Genomic DNA, 18,394 nt, shown 5'->3' with positions numbered 1-18,394 from the left:
GTCACAAAATTCATCTGAAAAACCACCAGAAGAAATCACTTTCTTAATATCTAACTATAGTGGGTGCTTCTAAATAATAAAACCTATATCTATCACTGAGTTGTAAATAATATGGCTTGAGGTTATATCCAAAAAGAAGATTTTTTTGTTAGAAAAAAACATAGTTCCTTGAGTTTCACAGTTAAAAAGAGACCATATAGTGAGAAGCAAAGCTAAAGAAAAGAAAAACCTCAGACTTGATATATTCCCAGTCCAGGGAAATTTTCCTGTACACCACACCACCTCTTGAAAATGTAGTTAAATTATAACTTAAAGTGATTTTACCTAAATTGACCTTATTCACACTTAAACTGTTTTTTTAAATATCACTGTCTTATATTTGGGACTAAACATTCAAGGCAGCAAGGACATCCAACCAGTCCATCCTAAAGGAGATCAGTCCTGAATATTCACTGGAAGGACTGATGCTGAAGCTGAAACTCCAATACTTTGGCCACCTGATGTGAAGAACTGACTCATTTGAAAAGACCCTGATGCTGGGAAAGACTGAAGGCAGGAGGAGAAGGAGACAACAGAGGATGAAATGCTTAGATGGCATCACCGACTCAATGGACATGAGTTTGAGTAAACTCCAGAAGTTGGTGATGGACAGGGAGGCCTGGTGTGCTGCAGCCCATGGGGTCGCAAAGAGTCAGACACAACTAAGCAACTGAACTGAACTGAATTGAATCATAAAAGTAATCTAATGAAATAATACAAAATCTAAAAAATAAGTGGCATTAAAAAAAAACCCTAAAAACAATACCATCATCTTAAGAGAACTCAGGTAATATTTGGCAATATCTTCTACTATTTTTAATTTTTTTCTTCTTCCTTCCCTCTTTGTTTCCTTCCTTCCTTCTTTTATTTGTTGCATACTTATACTCAAAGCGTACTACTTAATTTTCTATGAATCATGTATTAATTTATATATATATAATGTCTATGAGATATACAAGTACTAAATAGATATTAATATGTATCCATGTTGCTACATGGTCATCATAATCACCATTTTAATGGCTGCATAATATTCGGGCAAATGTATATACCCTGATTTAAAATCCCTTAGTGTTGAACACTCAGCAAATTTCTATCCAGATTTTATGAGTGATTTTGATAAACTTTATTATGCCTAAATCTTTTTGGTATTATTCTCTTGGTTCAGTCTCAGAAGTAAAGTAGCTGAATCAAGTTATGAAAACGTGTTTGTCTTCTGATACATTGCCAAGATGTTTTTCAGGAAGGAAAACTCATTTGCATGACCATCAGTACAATTTCAGAATGAGTTTCACCAAAACTTTGTCAACACTAGGTGTCTTCCTTATGGCACAGAAAGGAAAATATATTTAAATTAAAACTTATTAATTTTAAATGAGCATCTTTGGAAAGTTTCCTTGTGAATTCTCTGGATTAACTAGACTTATTGAATGTCAATGAATTCTTGCCTTTGGCTTACACTAATTCTTTAATGCTAATATTTTTAAAGTCTCCTTCTCTGTCAGTTACCTCACTTGCTATCTTCCAACCTTTCTTCAAAGGAATTCATTTTGAGTCTATTTCTTCACCAGTTTAGCCAGCCATTAAAAACGACCCTACTGATAGCAGCTGGACTTGGGGTGGAAGGTAAGGACCCCACTGATAGCAGCTGGACTTGGGGTGGAAGGTAAGGATCCCACTGATAGCAGCTGGACTTGGGGTGGAAGCTAAGGATCCCACTGATAGCAGCTGGACTTGGGGCGGAAGGTAATAACTGAAAAAGTACATAAGAGAGATGCTGCTGGGATTCCAATCATGTTATGCTTCTTGATCAGGGTGCTGGTTCCATAGGTACATTCAGTTTATGAAAATTCATTGAGCTCATGATATGTGTACTTTTCTGTATATATATTATACTTTGATTTAAAACATTTAAAGACTGACCCTGACTTTAAAAGGTCAGGTACCAGAGGGGTGGGTCATGGTAGAGGCAGAGAATGGAGGAAGGATAGGAGATTTGGCCATGTTAGATCAGCCAGATCATAAGCCCAGAGAGGCTTGCAAAGGAAGGAATAAGCAGAAGAACTCCTAGATTCAACTGGAAAACTGGAAACCTAGGGTCAGAATTAGGCAAAGGGATGAGAGTTAGGGACACTGGGCAGCAGTGTGGGCACAAAGTACCAGCACATATGTGAAGGTAAGGTCACTCCACACAGGAAGGGGTGGAGGAACACAGAGAAGCTTACATGCAACCAGAAGAGGCTGCATCACACGAGCCCTTGCCCACCTCTTCCTATTCCTGTTCCTATAGTCACCTCTTTCACCAAAGGATTACCACACCTGAATTTCTATCATGAGAGCATAACTGCTTCAGGAAAGGTGTTGTTGAGAAGAAATACCTGTATACCCTTCTTAATACATATATATGCTGCATCTTCCATTAATTATTTTAGCAAATGTTCTTTTCCTGACCGAAAGGTGTCAGGTTACCAAAAGGGACACCTAGAAGGTAGAGGCAGGGACCTGAAGTCTGGGACATGGTATAGAAAAGGCAGGCTTGGGAAGATAAAGACTTTGCTGACGTCTGTTCCTTTGAGCCAGCATCCTTAGAGCAATGTTGCGAAGACTAGAGATTCTCACTGCACCACCCTCACTGAATGCAAGTTAATATTGTGCATTAAATCAGTTTTGTCATTCAGAACTCAGCTCAAATAGGTTAATGCTAACATTTGAATAACATGGTGGTTGTGCCATCTTTTTTAATACAAAATAGGGCTATTCTCTCTCAGTCCACTGTTTCTGTGTTCACCTTCAGGAAGTGGCCTCCTGGAAACTGGTGTTTCTATGGTGATGGAGACAGCATATTTCTATTGTATGAATGAGACATCTGTGAGAGCGGTGTGGGCTCACCCTAGGTGAGTGGGGCTATGGATTTTCCGTTCTCCTCTTCAGTGTTACACAAGTGATTTTATAGGCATGAAAGAGGACCCGATGAAAACGCAGTGTCTCTCTCTAAATAAAACATACCTTTTGTCCCAGTCTTATTCCACAGGGAATAGGCTTCAACACCACAGCCAGCCCAAGGTAATTCCCCACAGCCCCGTCCTCACCAGCTGGGGAGCCATGAAGCCTTTCTGTCAAGGCTGCTGAGGAAAATTCCCATCTCCTGCTAATCCTGAAGGCTCTGAGCACAATTACATTTCTAATCAGAGGGTTTTCATGAGAATATAAACGAAAGAAATGTCTTCATTTGTACCAGCATTCCAGAAGTACAAATTTAAACTTCCCTTTGAGTTTTCAGGCCTTCTACACACTAGATACACCCTAACTCACTGGTGTCCTGCTCACTGTGGCAGCCCACCCCCTCCACTGCAGACCCTGTTTGGCCAGTGACCATGCCCAGAGGAGCCTGGTGAACTACACAGTTTATGGGGTCACAAAAGAGTCAGACATGACGTAGCAACTAAACAACAATTCCCAAGACCGCATCAGTTTCTTAACCAGCTTGTCACTCTGTCAGCTGCTACTGAGCTTGGTGGATGGCCAGCAATAAAAACAAGACACCCATAGCTGCACACCCCCCTCCCTCCAAATTACCACATAGCAACCCTTCATTATGTGTGCCAGTGTTTCAGAAAGTGGCTTTTACATTGAAATTTCAGGCAATTCTAGACTAGTCTAGCCCAGAAGCGTCTGAAAAACAATCATGTCTGAAATCCCATTGAGATTCTCATTTCTGATGGCCAAAGCCAGCTAGGTGTGCTAAAGTTTCATTTTGCCAAGAAGACAAATGATAACAGAGAGCCCTGCAATCCCACCTCTCATGCAGGAAAACAGCTATTATCAGCTCTGCATCTCTGCATCTCTGTGTCCACGTTGCATGCATCTGTGAATACATGAGCATGTGCCCATTCGAAAAACTATCGAGTTCCTTGTCAAAATGAGGGATTATTTTTAAACATCAGCTTTCTGTAACTATGAGAATAACACCTAACTTTTTAAAGGACTGCAATGTCCTCAAAACCGATCCCAAAATCTTTTCAAAACTTCTCGGTTTCAGTAAGATTATTGAGCCCTCCAGCTAATTCAAAATATCACAAAGTGAGTTGTTTCAGTCGTTAGCAAGGAAACAGTCTGATGGAGGCAAAAGAGAATCCTGCCTTCTAAATAACTGGTAAATACGCAGCTGCCCTAAGATGTTCTAGAGCTTTGGTTCTGAGAGGAGAGAAGTAGCTTTTCTTTTATTATTTCCAATTTGGTCAACCATAACATTATTTCTGCTGTGCTTTTTTTAAACCACCAAGATTCTTATAAAAACATCTCCAAGATTCTTGTACACAAGAAAGAATTTCATCTTTACTGAGTCAGTTAATGTTAAAATGCAAGATGGCAGGAGGATCTGTAAGGCAGAGGGGAGCTGGCATAGGAGGTAATAGGACCCACAGTATAGCCAGAACAGGACTTGATCAAAGGCCCACATCGCACTGAGGAGGACACAGAAAGACTCTGTGAGACTGGGACGCATCAGAATTGGAGAGGCATGATCCTCCCACAGGGTCAAGTGCAAGGTGCATTTGCCCTACCTCCACGCCCTTTCATCGCTTTGGAAGTTGGAAGGCTTGGCTCTCTTTCACCACCAACCTGGCCCTGATCAGCACAAGGTAGCCAAGTTTCCCAGGGGATTCACAAGCTGCCAGCCAATATCTCAATGAACACAAGATTATGTGCACTCTCAATTTCTAGACAGAATTTTGTTCTATCCAGAAGGTATTTCCTTAATTCTCCAGCAGTGCCTTTATTGAGTGAGAGCTCCTGGCAAGTTTCCTGCAGCTTTGGGGTAGCAATTTGGAAGGTAGAGCAATTGGATATTGTCCTTTTAAAATATCATTCAATTAGGTCTTTTGTAATACATACAAGGTAAAGAGATAGCCTTACAGATTCCAAAGAAATTGCTAGTGCATTTCATCAAAGGCACAAAAATGGAAACATCGATTCTCTCCTCACCACAAACATCTCCCTTTGATGCTGCAGTTACCTTAATACAAGCACTTTTCATTCTCTTTGGAAGAAGCCCGCGCCTCAATGCATGCATGTCAGAGAAGGCTGCAGTCCGAAACGAGACATCTGTATATCAGTCTCGGCTACCCTTGCATCTTCATTTGCTGCTCCAAAGCATCCCTCTCCTTGACTCTAAACCAATAAATTACCCCCAAATAAAGAAAAACTCTGCTGTAACCTGAATGCCTGGATGATGTTTTATGGCATCTCGACAAATGTTGCCGGGGGCATCATCAGCCTTCTCACACCATTTATTTAAGAGTGTCAGGGCACCAGTTAGAAACTTTATGGGCCTAAAGAACATTCAGCCACTTCACACAAAAGATGTCAACAAGAAAGAGAACTTAAGGAAGAATGCATCCAGAAATGTTCAGTGTGGTTAGGAAAATCCATCAGTGCCCACTGCCACATTTGCAAAGATTTTCACCAGGTGAAAAAGCAACCATCGAGTCAGAAACTATCTTGAATGCATTCTATCTGTAAGGGACTTCACGAGCAACGCTGTAGATGTTCTCAGTGCTGTGGAGCTGGAGAAAAGGAATACTTCTATATTGCATTTGGTTTATCAACCTCTTGGCATGAGATGTCTGCTGCCTAGCTGGTCTAACCTAGCTTGTCTCTGCATAAATAAAAACATGGTTTAAGACTTCTGAGTTTCATCTAAATAAATTATCATACAGCCATTTAGTAACATCTAAATGATTTATTTTTTTCAACACATATTCAAAATTCCTGGCTATACTAAGCATTTAAACAGAGACTATCTGACATTTGGCTAAGTCTTTCATACAATATCCACCTGATGCCATGAAAGAAATGTATTTGCAATGGTTTTTGCTCTGCAAATGTCATGCGGGTGTCCTTAGGGGACTGCATTTAGCACCTGATGCCCACCTTGAGGCTCTATTAATGAGAGATATAAAGGTTATGTTGAAACTATTGTTTAAAGGTGCTGACACCTCATACACACACACTCACATTTACAAATTACAGATTCAAACATATAGTGAGGAGCAACTGTTTCAGGACTTGAGAGAACAGAGACAAGAAGCTATTTTAACAACATTATTCTGTAGACAACTCTATGTAAGACAGTACTTGTAAGCATCCATCCCCTTTCACTGATTGATTCCACAACATTGTGACATAATAGTTTGCCATCACACACTGTACTAAGGTTCTGGAAAAAGCAGGAAATACAAAGAACAATCTAAATTCTCTTCTCATAGATATAAATTGATCAACTATAAAGGGCTCATTACCATAGCAATGCATCCATCCACTAATTCATTTGCTTAACAAATATTTGTGCTGTGCTTAGTAGCTCAGTTGTGTCTGATTCTTTGCGATCCCATGGACTGTAGCTCTCCAGGCTCCTCTGTCCATAGGGGATTCTCCAGGCAAGAATACTGGAGTGGGTTGCCATGCCCTCCTCCAAGGCTCTTCCCAACCCAGGGATCGAACCCAGGTCTCCCGCATTGCAGGCTGATTCTTTACTGTCTGAGCGCCCATGGAAGTCCAAACTTTCAAATATAGCAAATATTTACTGATCATTATTAAATGGCAGGCACCGTCCTAGAGACTGGTGCTACAACAGTGAGTAAAAGTAGACACAACCCTGCTGTCCTGGAACTTGCAATCTAGAGAGAAATGCAAATGATGCCAAGTGCACATCAATCAACAGGAAAATCTCAACCATGACAGGTACTCTGAAGGGAAGTGTGCATAGCCTTGTAAGAAAGAACATCAAGGGGGATTTAACTTTGTCAGGGAGCTTAGGGACGATGTCCTGCGGAAGTGATGTCTGAGATCTGATAGTGAAGAGGTTTACTGTATGGAAGATCCCAGGCCCAGGAAAGAGAGCAAGGGAGACAGCTGTGGGGAGGGACTGAAGATGGTCACTGAAGTACTAACAGTGAGTTAGAAGACAGAAGGAGGGACCAGACCAAGCGGGTGCTATTGCAGCCTACTGAGGACTTTGGACTAATCTGTGAGCAAAGAGAAGATGCAGAAGGAATTTAAGCAAAGGCATGAAATCAAAAGATCTACATTTGGGAAATACATAGTTCAAGTTACAGGATGAACACATACTGTGAGAACTATCAGGGCTACCTCCTAGGTTTCTGACTTTTGCACCTGAGTGAATACAATTAGGGAATACTGGAAGAGAACCAGCTTAGATGTGGGAAGATCAAGAGTTCATCTTTGGAATATGTTGAATTGAAAGGCTTCTGAGACATATAGTAGACAAGTCAAGTACACAGCTGGATATAGGTATGGATCTGAAGCTCAAAGGGGAGGACTCATTGAGGTACTCTATCTTGAATGTACTTTTAGAAAACAATGAGATGGACATGTTTGAGGCTTTCCTCCCTTTGCTAAACTGAGAACAATGGCATATTCCAATTCAAGGCAGCATGGTGTGATAGAATATGCCTAGACTTGAAGTCTGACAATAAGCTTCCAAGTTCTGACTCCTCTAGCTACCAGGTGAGTGGTTTGGAACAAGTACCTTGGCTTTTCTGCACCTTTGCTTACTTCAGTCTCCATAAAATTATTTTGAATATACATTTCCCATTTATAGCACAGGGTTTGTTTTAAAGGTTAAATGAGTAAAATCACACAAAAAACCATTTTAAACCTGTGAAATGACAAATGGCATAGTCATTAATGAAATATACCCGCCTGCATATTTTGATATTAAAGACCAGAAAGGAAAGTTAGATGCTGCAGACACAATCAATGTAGTTGGAACAATGCAATGTCATTGAATACCCTCGTGTATATGGACTGAGTAAATAGGCAAGTGCTTTTCACGGGTGGTACCTGGGTGACAGGATGTGAATGAAAACAGAATGTGTTCACCTTTTGATCCAAACTGTAGGCCAGTACCCAGTCCTCCTGCTTGGGGTGAAAGAGCAGACTCTGGATGTAGAAGGTGAGCCGGTATTTCTGATAGGTTGCCCCTTCATCTGAGCTGATCAATATGCTGCTCTCTATCTCAGGATCACTAAGAAGCATGATCTAAAGAAAGGAAAGAGAAGAAAATATAGACAGAGTCAGTAGCAGAGAATAAATACAAGAAATTAAAGCATAAATATAAAGTCATTTCTACTTATATATCACAGCACAGAAAAGGGCATCTGGGTCTCTAGATGAAATACTGGTATTTTTTTTCCTGATTCAGTCCTTTATTGGTGAATTGAGCTAAAATACTGTGCAAGGTTAGGTCTGCATACAAATGAGGCTTCATTTTTCTGATGTCCATCTTCTAAATACTTTCATTTTTGATATTTATACTTGTACATATTGGAAGTTTATTCTTATGGTCCTCTGTCCCTTGACCTTGGGATCATCACACCTCTGTCTTTTCGTCTTCCCTCTGTCAATTCTCCACATCACTCTCCATCACTCTCTTGCTTTTAAGTCATGAAAAAGATCCCACTGTTTTGTTCCTTCTGAACAGTTTTAGAGATTTAATTGATTTAGGTGGTTTCATGATCCCTTTGCTCTAGTTGTTTTCCAAAGCACTTATCCCTGAAGGCCATTTTTGACAAATACTGATGCTCAAGAAAGTCTGTCCTTCCCAAGCCGAATGCACAGAGTGGTGTAGTGAACAGACATCTGAGACAGCAAGTCCAGGTCTCAACACTTCTCTGTATACTGTCACCTTGGAGCATTACTTAACTTCTAGAGGCCTCGGTTTCCTCAACAATAACTGAGTCTGATGATACCAGAACTGGCTTTGAATGCTTGGCATAATGCATATTCATGACAAGTGATAGCTATGGTTACTATCAACCTCTCAGGAGTCAAAAGTCTTCTATTCATAGGACCTCAGTGGCATTGGTCTCACTAAATGTGTGAGTGACATTTCAGTATTTAAATCCAGTAGACACTCAGACCTATCTTTCCCTTAGTTAAACCCTTTGCAGTCTTTGTGGCCACTGACAACTCCATCCTTCTGGAAGCATTTTATTCCAGGGGCTTCTGTAACACCATACTTATCTTGGTTTTCCTTTCTACCTCTTTTGATTACTTAACTTTCTGTGATTATCCTTATAGTATAACCATTGCTCAACCCTCAGTTTTGACCTTCTCTTTTCACTAGACACATTGTTCCTCAGTGACCTCTTCCACTCTCATTTTTATTTATTTTTTTGTTACCACTTTTCTGGCTACACTTCATAAATTACAAGTTAATCTAAGGTCTCCTCCCAGTTTCAGACTTGAACACTAAGTGTTCTGGCACTTTCTTCAGTTTGAATATCCCACAAGACCTAAAACTCAGCATGTCCCAGGATACCTCATCCAAGCCCCTGTCCCCACCCCTAGTGTTTCCTGGTTCAGTGAGGGTTTCCACCAGCCACCCATGTGAAGCCAAATGCCCGGGGTTCATCCCTAACTCTGCTTTCTCATTCACCTCCTATAATTAATTAGTCTCTAAGCTCCGCATGTTTTACCTACTAATTAACTCTAAAATCAGATCCATTCTCTCCCTGCCCATTGTGGTTCTGTTAGTCTGAAATGTGACCATTTCTGTATTGGATTCCTGTAAGATACCCCTAGTCCATCTCACAGATTCAACCAGTATTCCTCCAATTCCCTTTGTATACTGTGGCCAGAATAATCTAAAACCATTCAGTGACTTATCTTTGATTTTCCTACACCCTAAAATTCTTCAAATGGGTTGACATAACCTGCCCCTTGTGTTTGTTTCGCTCCATCATTAGCACAGCTCTTTTGACCTTTATCATCCAGCTCAACCCAACTTCCTTGAGTTCCTAATGTTTGTTAAGTGACTTAATGAGCAAATGAGTTTATTTCCTCTCGTAATTCGTCCTGTCTTGGGCTGTACTGCCACTAGCTGTTAGGGTTACAGCTACACACAGTATGTACCGTGGGGTCCAAAGTACCAAGTAAAGTCAAAGAAACATTTCCTTATGCTTCTAAAATGAAACTCTTGAAGAGTAGAGTTTTAAAATTTTACCAATAGTATATATCAGTATTATAAAGTAAGCTTTACACAAATTCAATGCCTTTAACTGCTAAGATTCATAGCCATTTTCCTTTTTTGTTCCTATATAACTTCCAAGACAAGCTTACTTTCTTTTTCTCAAATACTTGCCTTGGCTTCATTGAAATAAGTTATTACTAGTTATCAGCAAATTTTTGAGAAATAGATGCAGTACAGGCAGTCTAGTTTCTTTTTTCTTTTTTTAATTCATGTGTGAATAATCTAGGACGAAAGCTCTTAGATTCGTAGACAGAATAGCTGTCTCCTCCCTTGGCACTGTGAAGGGTAAGGACTACTGGAAAAAGCACCCCTGCTGACCTTGAAGAAACCTCAGAGGATGCATCCACGCTCCTTGAAGACTGTGAGGACAAATATACTGGGAAAGAATGAGGCTTTCCTAACTACTCTCCCTCACTTCTCACCAAGTACTGATAGGCTACATAACAGGCAATGAAATCATTTTTCCCCTGGTGCAGAGAAATTAAACTGCTTCTTTTATGCAGGTATAAAGAAGTTTCATGCCCATGATTTTAATTAGAAGATAAGACCAACATCATAAATGAACTTTATTTTATATACCATGAGTTACAATAAGGGTTACCATCAAATATCTAGTGCAATGTACTCTCTTCCTCTAGCCCTGTTTCTTCCTGTACACACACTCCATACTTGCATACACAAAGCACATTAATCTGCACAACACAAACGTTACATGTATGTGTACACACATATGCTTACACGTACACCTCTGTGGCACATTTATGCATACATATGTACAGAAAAGCAATTATATATAAGGTGCACTGACATTGTGAGCTGGTTTTAGGGGACCCTTTTTGGCAAGAGTACATTTTTATTGCAATCTTTCTCTGAAATCCTTTTATATACTTTGATATCACTGGCAGTGTCTATATTAAATCTAGTGTCTGAGAAGAATGGAAGGAGGGATGTAGAAACCTATATGTTTTAGATTTCTGACCTACGCTGGGTACTTTGCAGGATATTTTATCGAAACCTCAAACAAATTATGTGATGGGTCATTATTTGTGTTTTACAGGTAAGGAAACAGGCTCAGAGGAGGAAAGTAACTTGCCTATTACCCTCTCTAACAGACTCAAATGTCACCACCTTGAGTCACATACGCACATACTAATGCTAATACTTTGCTACACCCGGAAAAGCACTTTGTCATCTTTACCAAGGGACAAGGGGAAGTCAGAGAAGCAGCTTTTTAGTCTTTTTTTAAGCATCTTTAAGAAACTGGTTCACTGGTAAAGAATCCGCCTGCAATGAAAAAGACGTGGGTTCAATTCTTGGGTCAGGAAGATACCCTGGAGAAGAGAATGGCAACCTACTCCAGTATTCTTGCCTGGGAAATCCCATGGACAGAGAAACCTGGAGGGCTACAGTCCATGGGGTCACAAAAGAGTTGCACATAACTTCATAACTAAACAACAACAACAAGAAATCTACACACAAAAAAAGCAGTTTCAGGAAAGCCCCTTTCCTCCTCTGACTCATTCAACTTTGGTCAAGAGGACATGAAGAATTAAATGAATAGGAATCCAAAGGGACAATAGAATGTTAGTGCTTGAAAAAGAAAAAGTGAAAAAAAAGAAAAAGAAGGAACCATAATATTAACATAAATGGAATCAGAAAGCAAAGCCTCAGTAGAAGTTAAGCCTCAGAGTAAAATATGTATATTTTGTATGACTCTACATAACAACTTCTATACCTACATATATAATGAAAATCACTCCACGTCCACCCAAACTGTTACTGGGAAGCAGGGATTTCAAAGGTAAAGAAAAGCCTACAAGGACAAAGCAGGTAAACTAAGTGAGCAAAGCAGATAAAGCAAGACAAGAAGCAGTAAGTACTTTGTCAACATAGAGAGTGCACACATTTCCTTCAAATGTTTAAAATGAGATTGTTACCAAAAACATTATACTCACATTAAATATCCTCTGTGGACTAAATTTGTGATATAGGCATGTGACTCTTGGCATAGTTATGAGAGTTTCATCCTACAAAGAAATTTACAAACCTTGCCTTTGAACCCATAATTGTAGGTGTATATGTAGAAAGCCTATGGCAATACAGGTTCAGACATCTGTGAATTCTGTATTTATATGATTTTGATAGAATGAGCAGGAAAGAGCTCCCACTAGAGATTTTTGTTTTGTTTTGTTTTGTTTGGCTTTTGCTCCAGTTTGGCTTCGATTCTTTTTCCAGCTTGTCCTGATACAAGATATGTATTGGTTATACACATATGCTGGAAGAGAAGGGGGTCTTTAAAACATGAACAGAGTTATCAATGCTATAGGCTCTGGGGCAGCTGTCCTGGGTTCACATCTCCAGTCTGCTACTTTATGTGTAAAAGTGAGGATATTACCCAGTTTTTCCAATCAGTTAGCTCATCTAAGAAAAATACTGATAATAATCATGTTTAACTCACCATGGTATTGAAAGGATTAAATGAAATAATGATTAAAGAGTTTAGCATAGGGCCACAACTGCTAAATAAACATAAATGTTTATCTATAAATTACCCAGAATAAGAACATAACTAAAGGCAGAAGTCGGAGAAGGCAATGGCACCCCACTCCAGTACTCTTGCCTGGAAAATCACATGGCAGAGGAGCCTGGTAGGCTGCAGTCCATGGGGTAGCGAAGAGTCAGACATGGCTAAGCAACTTCACTTTCACTTTTCACTTTCATACATTGGAGAAGGAAATGGCAACCCACTCCAGTATTCTCGCCTGGAGAATCCCAGGGACGGGGGAGCCTGGTGGGCTGCCGTCTATGGGGTCGCACAGAGTCGGACATGACTGAAGCGACTTAGCAGCAGCAGCAGCAAAGGCAGAAGTAATGCCAAACAGGTTGGAGATTTAGGTATTATTTGCTCTGTCACGACACCCCTCGTTCCAGAATTTTGTTGATAAAAACCTAAGGGATGGGTGGTGGGGGTATAGGTATAGGGGAAATGCTGTTCAATGAGCATCAAGTTTTAGGCCTGCCAGATAACCAAGTTCTAGAGATCTGCTGAACAGCATCGTACCTGGAGTTAACAATACTGCAATGCACAATTGGAAGAGTTTGATAAGAGGATAAATCTCACATTGTGCATCATCACAATTTTTTTTTAAAAATGTGAAAGGATGGGGGGGAAACAAAACTACATTTTACACTTATTTTACATGCATTTTATATTCCTGGCAACATTTTAAGAAAAGCATACTCTATTAGCAAATATAAAACACCACCAAAATGAACAATCAGTAAGTAATTGTCAACTCAGTAAACACAATTGCACTTTGAATGACCACTCTCGTCTCCTCAGTGGGAGGCTCTGGCCCATGAAGGAAGTAAACATACCTTAGGGGTAAGAACATAACTAAACATTCCTTAGGAGTAAGAACCTCATACAACCTATCTCTTTGAATTGGATTATTCCCTGTACATGGGTTGTACCTCAGATTAGAGATGAACAAGCTTTAGAGTTTATCAATATACATATGGTCCTTTTATCTTTTAGTAGGAAATTCCTGGTAAAGTTGAATAATGGTGGTCCTAATTTTAATGCTGGGTTGCAAATTACAAGGGACACAGGTGGAAGTCATGAATCAGGCAGAGATTTTGCTTCACTAACTTAGATTTTCAAAAGCCTATAAAGCTTGTTTGTGTCTAAGTCAATCAAAATCAGTACTGGAAATGATAAAATTCTCCCCAGAAATCTTTCTAGAATGCGTACCTTCCTGCTGCTGGGTAAGTCTTAAAGCACTCAAATTATAAAATTAATGAATATGTTCACTTTATTCAGTTGCCATACTCTCTTCCTCCTGTGTATGGTCTACAAAATGGGATGAAAGCTATAGGTTTCTCAGCCTCTCACTCTGCCAGAGTTTCCAGAAATGCAAAGGAAACAAATTGTAGTTCAATGCTTTGAAAACAGTCTCTGAATAGGAGTAAGCAGACTTCCTCTGAATAGAAAAGGAGAAATGCTATAATTTACTGTATAATTGAGTCCTAATGGGAGACTCTCAGGAGCTCAGTAAGAAATAACAATAATATCAATACAAGCTCACAAAGAGTATAAGAGACATTCTTTAGGCTGACCCCCTAAACCTACTGACATAATCAATATGTTGTTGAATATTGGTTTACACACAAATAGAGCCTGTTACAGATAAGGCTCTTAATCACAACATAACAATATACTACCAGTATCCACCCCCACCACCCTCTGTCTATTTACCTCTCTAACATTTCCCCTTATAGCAGAGGTTATAGCTGGCAGGAAAAGGGGTTGCCCCCAGGGGATATTCAACAATGCATGGAAACATTTTTTTCATGTAAATCAAAATTAACATACAATATTATATTAGTTTCAAGTGTAGAACATGGTATATTTTTATACATTCTGAAATTGCGTCAGTAAGACCAGATACCAACCTGTTACCATACAAAGTTATTAGAATATTACTGACAACGATCCTCATGTGCACTTCACCTCCTCCATAACTTATCATTTTATAGCTGGAACTTTGTACCTCTGATCCCCTTCGCTTATTTCATCCATTTCCCATCCCTGGAGACGTTTTAATTGTTAAAACTGCGGGGTAGGGAAGAGAGTAACTGGCATTTAGTGGGTAGAGGCCAGGTATGCTGCTAAATAATTAAAACGCACAGGACAACACTGGACAACCAATAATTACCTAGGCCAAAATGTCAATAGTGCTGCTACTGAGAAGACTTGTTACCAAGTTTGTGCATTTATAAGTGTATGTATGTATATATATGTGTGTGTGTATATATACACACACACATATGCATGTGTATATTATATATATCCTATTTAGCGGAAAATATGTAAACTACATATACAGTCTTCAGATAGAACATCAATGCATATTTATGCTTATGTGCATGTCCCTTTCACTCATTACCATTTATACATGCCATTCTCTTTGCCAGGATTAGACTCCCCACCTTTTCAGCCCTACCCATTATATTAAGTATATTTGTACTTATCCTTCAGAAATTAACTCAAGCACCTCCAGTAAAGCAACAATCATTGAGTTCAATCAGGAAAAAATATATAAAAATAACAAAATCAACAACAATAAAAAATAACTCAACTAAAAAATGAGCAAAGGACTTCAATAAACATTTTCCCCCCAAAAAATACAAAATATATTTTTGATGAGGATTTAAGGAAATTGGAACCCTTGTGCATTGTTGATGGGAATTTAAAATGGTATAACTGCTCTGGAAAACAGTATCATAGTTCCTCAAAAAATAAAAAATGGAATTACACATGATCCAGCCTTTTCCTTCTGGATATATAGCCTAAAGAACTGAAGGCAAGATCTTGGAGAGATATTTGCACACCCATGTTCATATTGTTATTATTAACCACAGCCAAAATGTGGAAGCAACCCGTGTCTACTGATGGAAGAATAAACAAAATGTAGTATATACCTTGGAGAAGGCAATGGCACCCCACTCCAGTACCCTTGCCTGGAAAATTCCATGGACGGAGGAGCCTGGTAGGCTGCAGTCCATGGGATCACTTACAGTTGGACACAACTGAGTGACTTCACTTTCACTTTTCACTTTCATGCATTGGAGAAGGAAATGGCAACCCACTCCAGTGTTCTTGCCTGGAGGATCCCAGCAACAGCGGAGCCTAGTGGGCTGCCGCCTATGGGGTCACACAGAGTCGGACACGACTGAAGCGACTTAGCAGCAGCAGTATATACCTATATTGGAATATTATTCAGTCTTAAGTAGGAAGGGGATTCTGGCACATGCTACAATGTGGATTACACTTAAAGACATTATGTTAAATAGAATAAACCAGTCATAAAAAGACAAATACTATATGATTTCCACTAAAGTAATTACACTAGTCAAATTTATAAAGAGAGAAAGTAAAAAAATTACAGCCAGGAGCTGGGGGGAAACAGAAAATTAGGAGTTGTTTAATGGGCATAGTTTTACAGATAGAAAGCGCTCTGGAGACTGACCGCACAGCAATGTGGATGTGCTTAACAATTCTGAAATGCACATTTTAAAACAGTTATGTTAAACTATGTGGTATGTGTATTTTACCACAATTTAAAACACGAAATTAGATATGAAATGAGATGAAACAATGGTTTGAGAAAACTTGAAAACTAATCGGACATAAACACTATTCATTCAACCATTATTTCCAGAGTCTTTATGCCAGGCTCTACTATAAGGTCCAGGATAAGAGCAGTAATCAAACCAAATGAAAACCCTGCCATCAGAAAGCTTGCATCCAAGTGAGGGGAGAACAGAAAATAAGTAAATAAATAAGTAAAATATATAGCTTATCAGATGGTAATGAGTACTTTAGAGTAAAATAAATCAGGAAAGGAGACAGGAAGTGCTGAAGTAGGGGGGTGGGGGTCTGAAGCGTGAAGAGCAGGGTCAGGAAAAGCCTCACCGAGAAGGTGACAATTCAGAAAGGATGTAGGAGTCCAGAGAGCTAGAACAGAACAAAGGCGGCAGAGTGCTGAACGTGGGGGGCAGTAAGTGATACAAGCACCCTGGCTTTATCCCAGTGATGTGGAAAGCATCGGTGGGCTTCCAGCTAGGCACTGGAGCCTACGGCTTGTGTTTTGATCCTTTGACCATGGCTGAATAGAGCATTGTGAGAGGCAGGGAACAGCAAGGACAGAATCCGAGAGACCAGGAGGAGGCACTGAATCCAAGTGGGAGAGTCTGTCAACACAGGGCCAGCTCAGTTACTGAGACGTGGTCCGTCTGTGGGTATAAAGGAAAAGTCCTCTTACAGATGAGCTGTGGGGAGTAAGAGAAACCGAAGAGTGCATTAGAGAGCTTTATACTTGTATACCTGTATGTTCATCTCTGTGTTGCTTATCATGATCAAAAATCAGAAATAACTCAAATGATCAGGCAGATTTTTGGTCTGAATAAGTGGGAAAACAGAACTGGCCTTTATGAGACAGGAAAGCTCATGGGAGGAGTAGATTGCAGGCTGTAGAAATAAGGAGTATGATTTTGAAAAGGCTAGGTTTTGGATGCTTAATAGCCATCCAAAGGGACAGTAGATATACAAGGCTTATTTTCAGGAGATGGAGCTGGCCTGCAGATAAGAATTTAGGAGACATCAGTGTTTGAACAGCATTTAAAAATATGAATCTGGACACCAGGGAGACATGATAAAGATACAAAAGAGCCTGAGAACTGGGTTCTAGCATGCTTCGGAAGAGTCAAAGAGATAAGGAGGGGCCAGAAATGGAGTGTGTGAAAGAGGAGAACCCAGAGTGTGTTGTGTCCTCAACACCTTGAAACCAAGGGAAGAAAGTATATCTGAAAAGAGAGTTGTTCACCTTTGTCAAATGTAGCTGACAGTTCAGTAGGATGAAATCTGGGGAACTGACCACTGAATCTAGCAATGCGGGGGATGCTGGTGACCACGGCAAAGGCAGAGGAGTGAAGCAGGCAGGCAGTGCTGATGCACATATAAACTGGCATGACTGTTCTGAAAAGCAATGTGTCAGGAGGGAACAGGACTCATAAATATTCATAATTTTGACCCTATAATTTCTCTTCTAGGACTCTGTCCAAGGAAACCATCAGGGACCCAATAAAAGGCTTATGCACCTGTGTGTTCATCTCAGTGTTATTTATAACAATAAAGCATTGGAAACAACTCAAATATCTGATAGAATAATTAAAGTAGGCTAAATCCACTCAATGGAATATTATGCAGCTATTAAGTATGAATTCAAATAGTTTTATGAAATGTGAAAAATAATCATATGTGGAAGCAGTGCAGGAAAAGCAGGCTGAAAACATATGAGGCGTAATCGCAAATTTGTTAAAAATGGTTTCTATCTCATGCCCATATATATGCACAAAAGAACTGGAAAGAAAAACTCACTGCATGTTTAACAGTAGTTATTCCTGTGCAGCATGATCATGAGTCATTTTTTTCTTTATACTTTCCTATTTTTTCTAATATTCTGCAATTACCTTTATAATGATGAAATGTTTCTATGCTCCTCCCCATATGCAGATATTCATACACACATACACACACTCACACATTCACTCTTTCCCACTAACCCTTTCAAGAATCCCAACAGAGTTATGCTACCCATTGTCTGCCCTTGGAAAGACTGAGAACCTGGACAAATATGTGTGCACACTGTGACCACTGTTCTGAGAGCAGAACAGGCCCGGGTGAAGGTCAGGTAGAGACAGTACCTCACTGTAGAAGCAACAAGAGCACCTCCCAGC

General features: G+C 39.8%; 1 protein-coding gene across 3 annotated transcripts in view; it reads right to left on the bottom strand.

Moving 5' to 3' along the window:
* The window catches only part of SORCS3 (sortilin related VPS10 domain containing receptor 3), a 632,833-nt gene that overhangs the window by 293,807 nt on the left and 320,632 nt on the right, over positions 1-18,394 (bottom strand). For 2 of the 3 annotated variants that reach the window (XM_070780799.1, XM_019953194.2), the window contains exon 4: positions 7,942-8,100. The exons of the other annotated variant lie outside the window; for it this stretch is intronic. In XM_070780799.1, the coding sequence (XP_070636900.1) occupies positions 7,942-8,100 (159 nt within the window). The remainder of the gene's footprint in view (positions 1-7,941; positions 8,101-18,394) is intronic. 3 annotated transcript variants of the gene reach the window in all.

The sequence above is a fragment of the Bos indicus genome, chromosome 26 (genome assembly GCF_029378745.1).
Source record: "Bos indicus isolate NIAB-ARS_2022 breed Sahiwal x Tharparkar chromosome 26, NIAB-ARS_B.indTharparkar_mat_pri_1.0, whole genome shotgun sequence".
NCBI classification, from domain to species: Eukaryota; Metazoa; Chordata; class Mammalia; order Artiodactyla; family Bovidae; genus Bos; species Bos indicus.
Note: the sequence above shows the minus strand (reverse complement) of the source record. Positions and strands in the feature narration are given on the sequence as shown.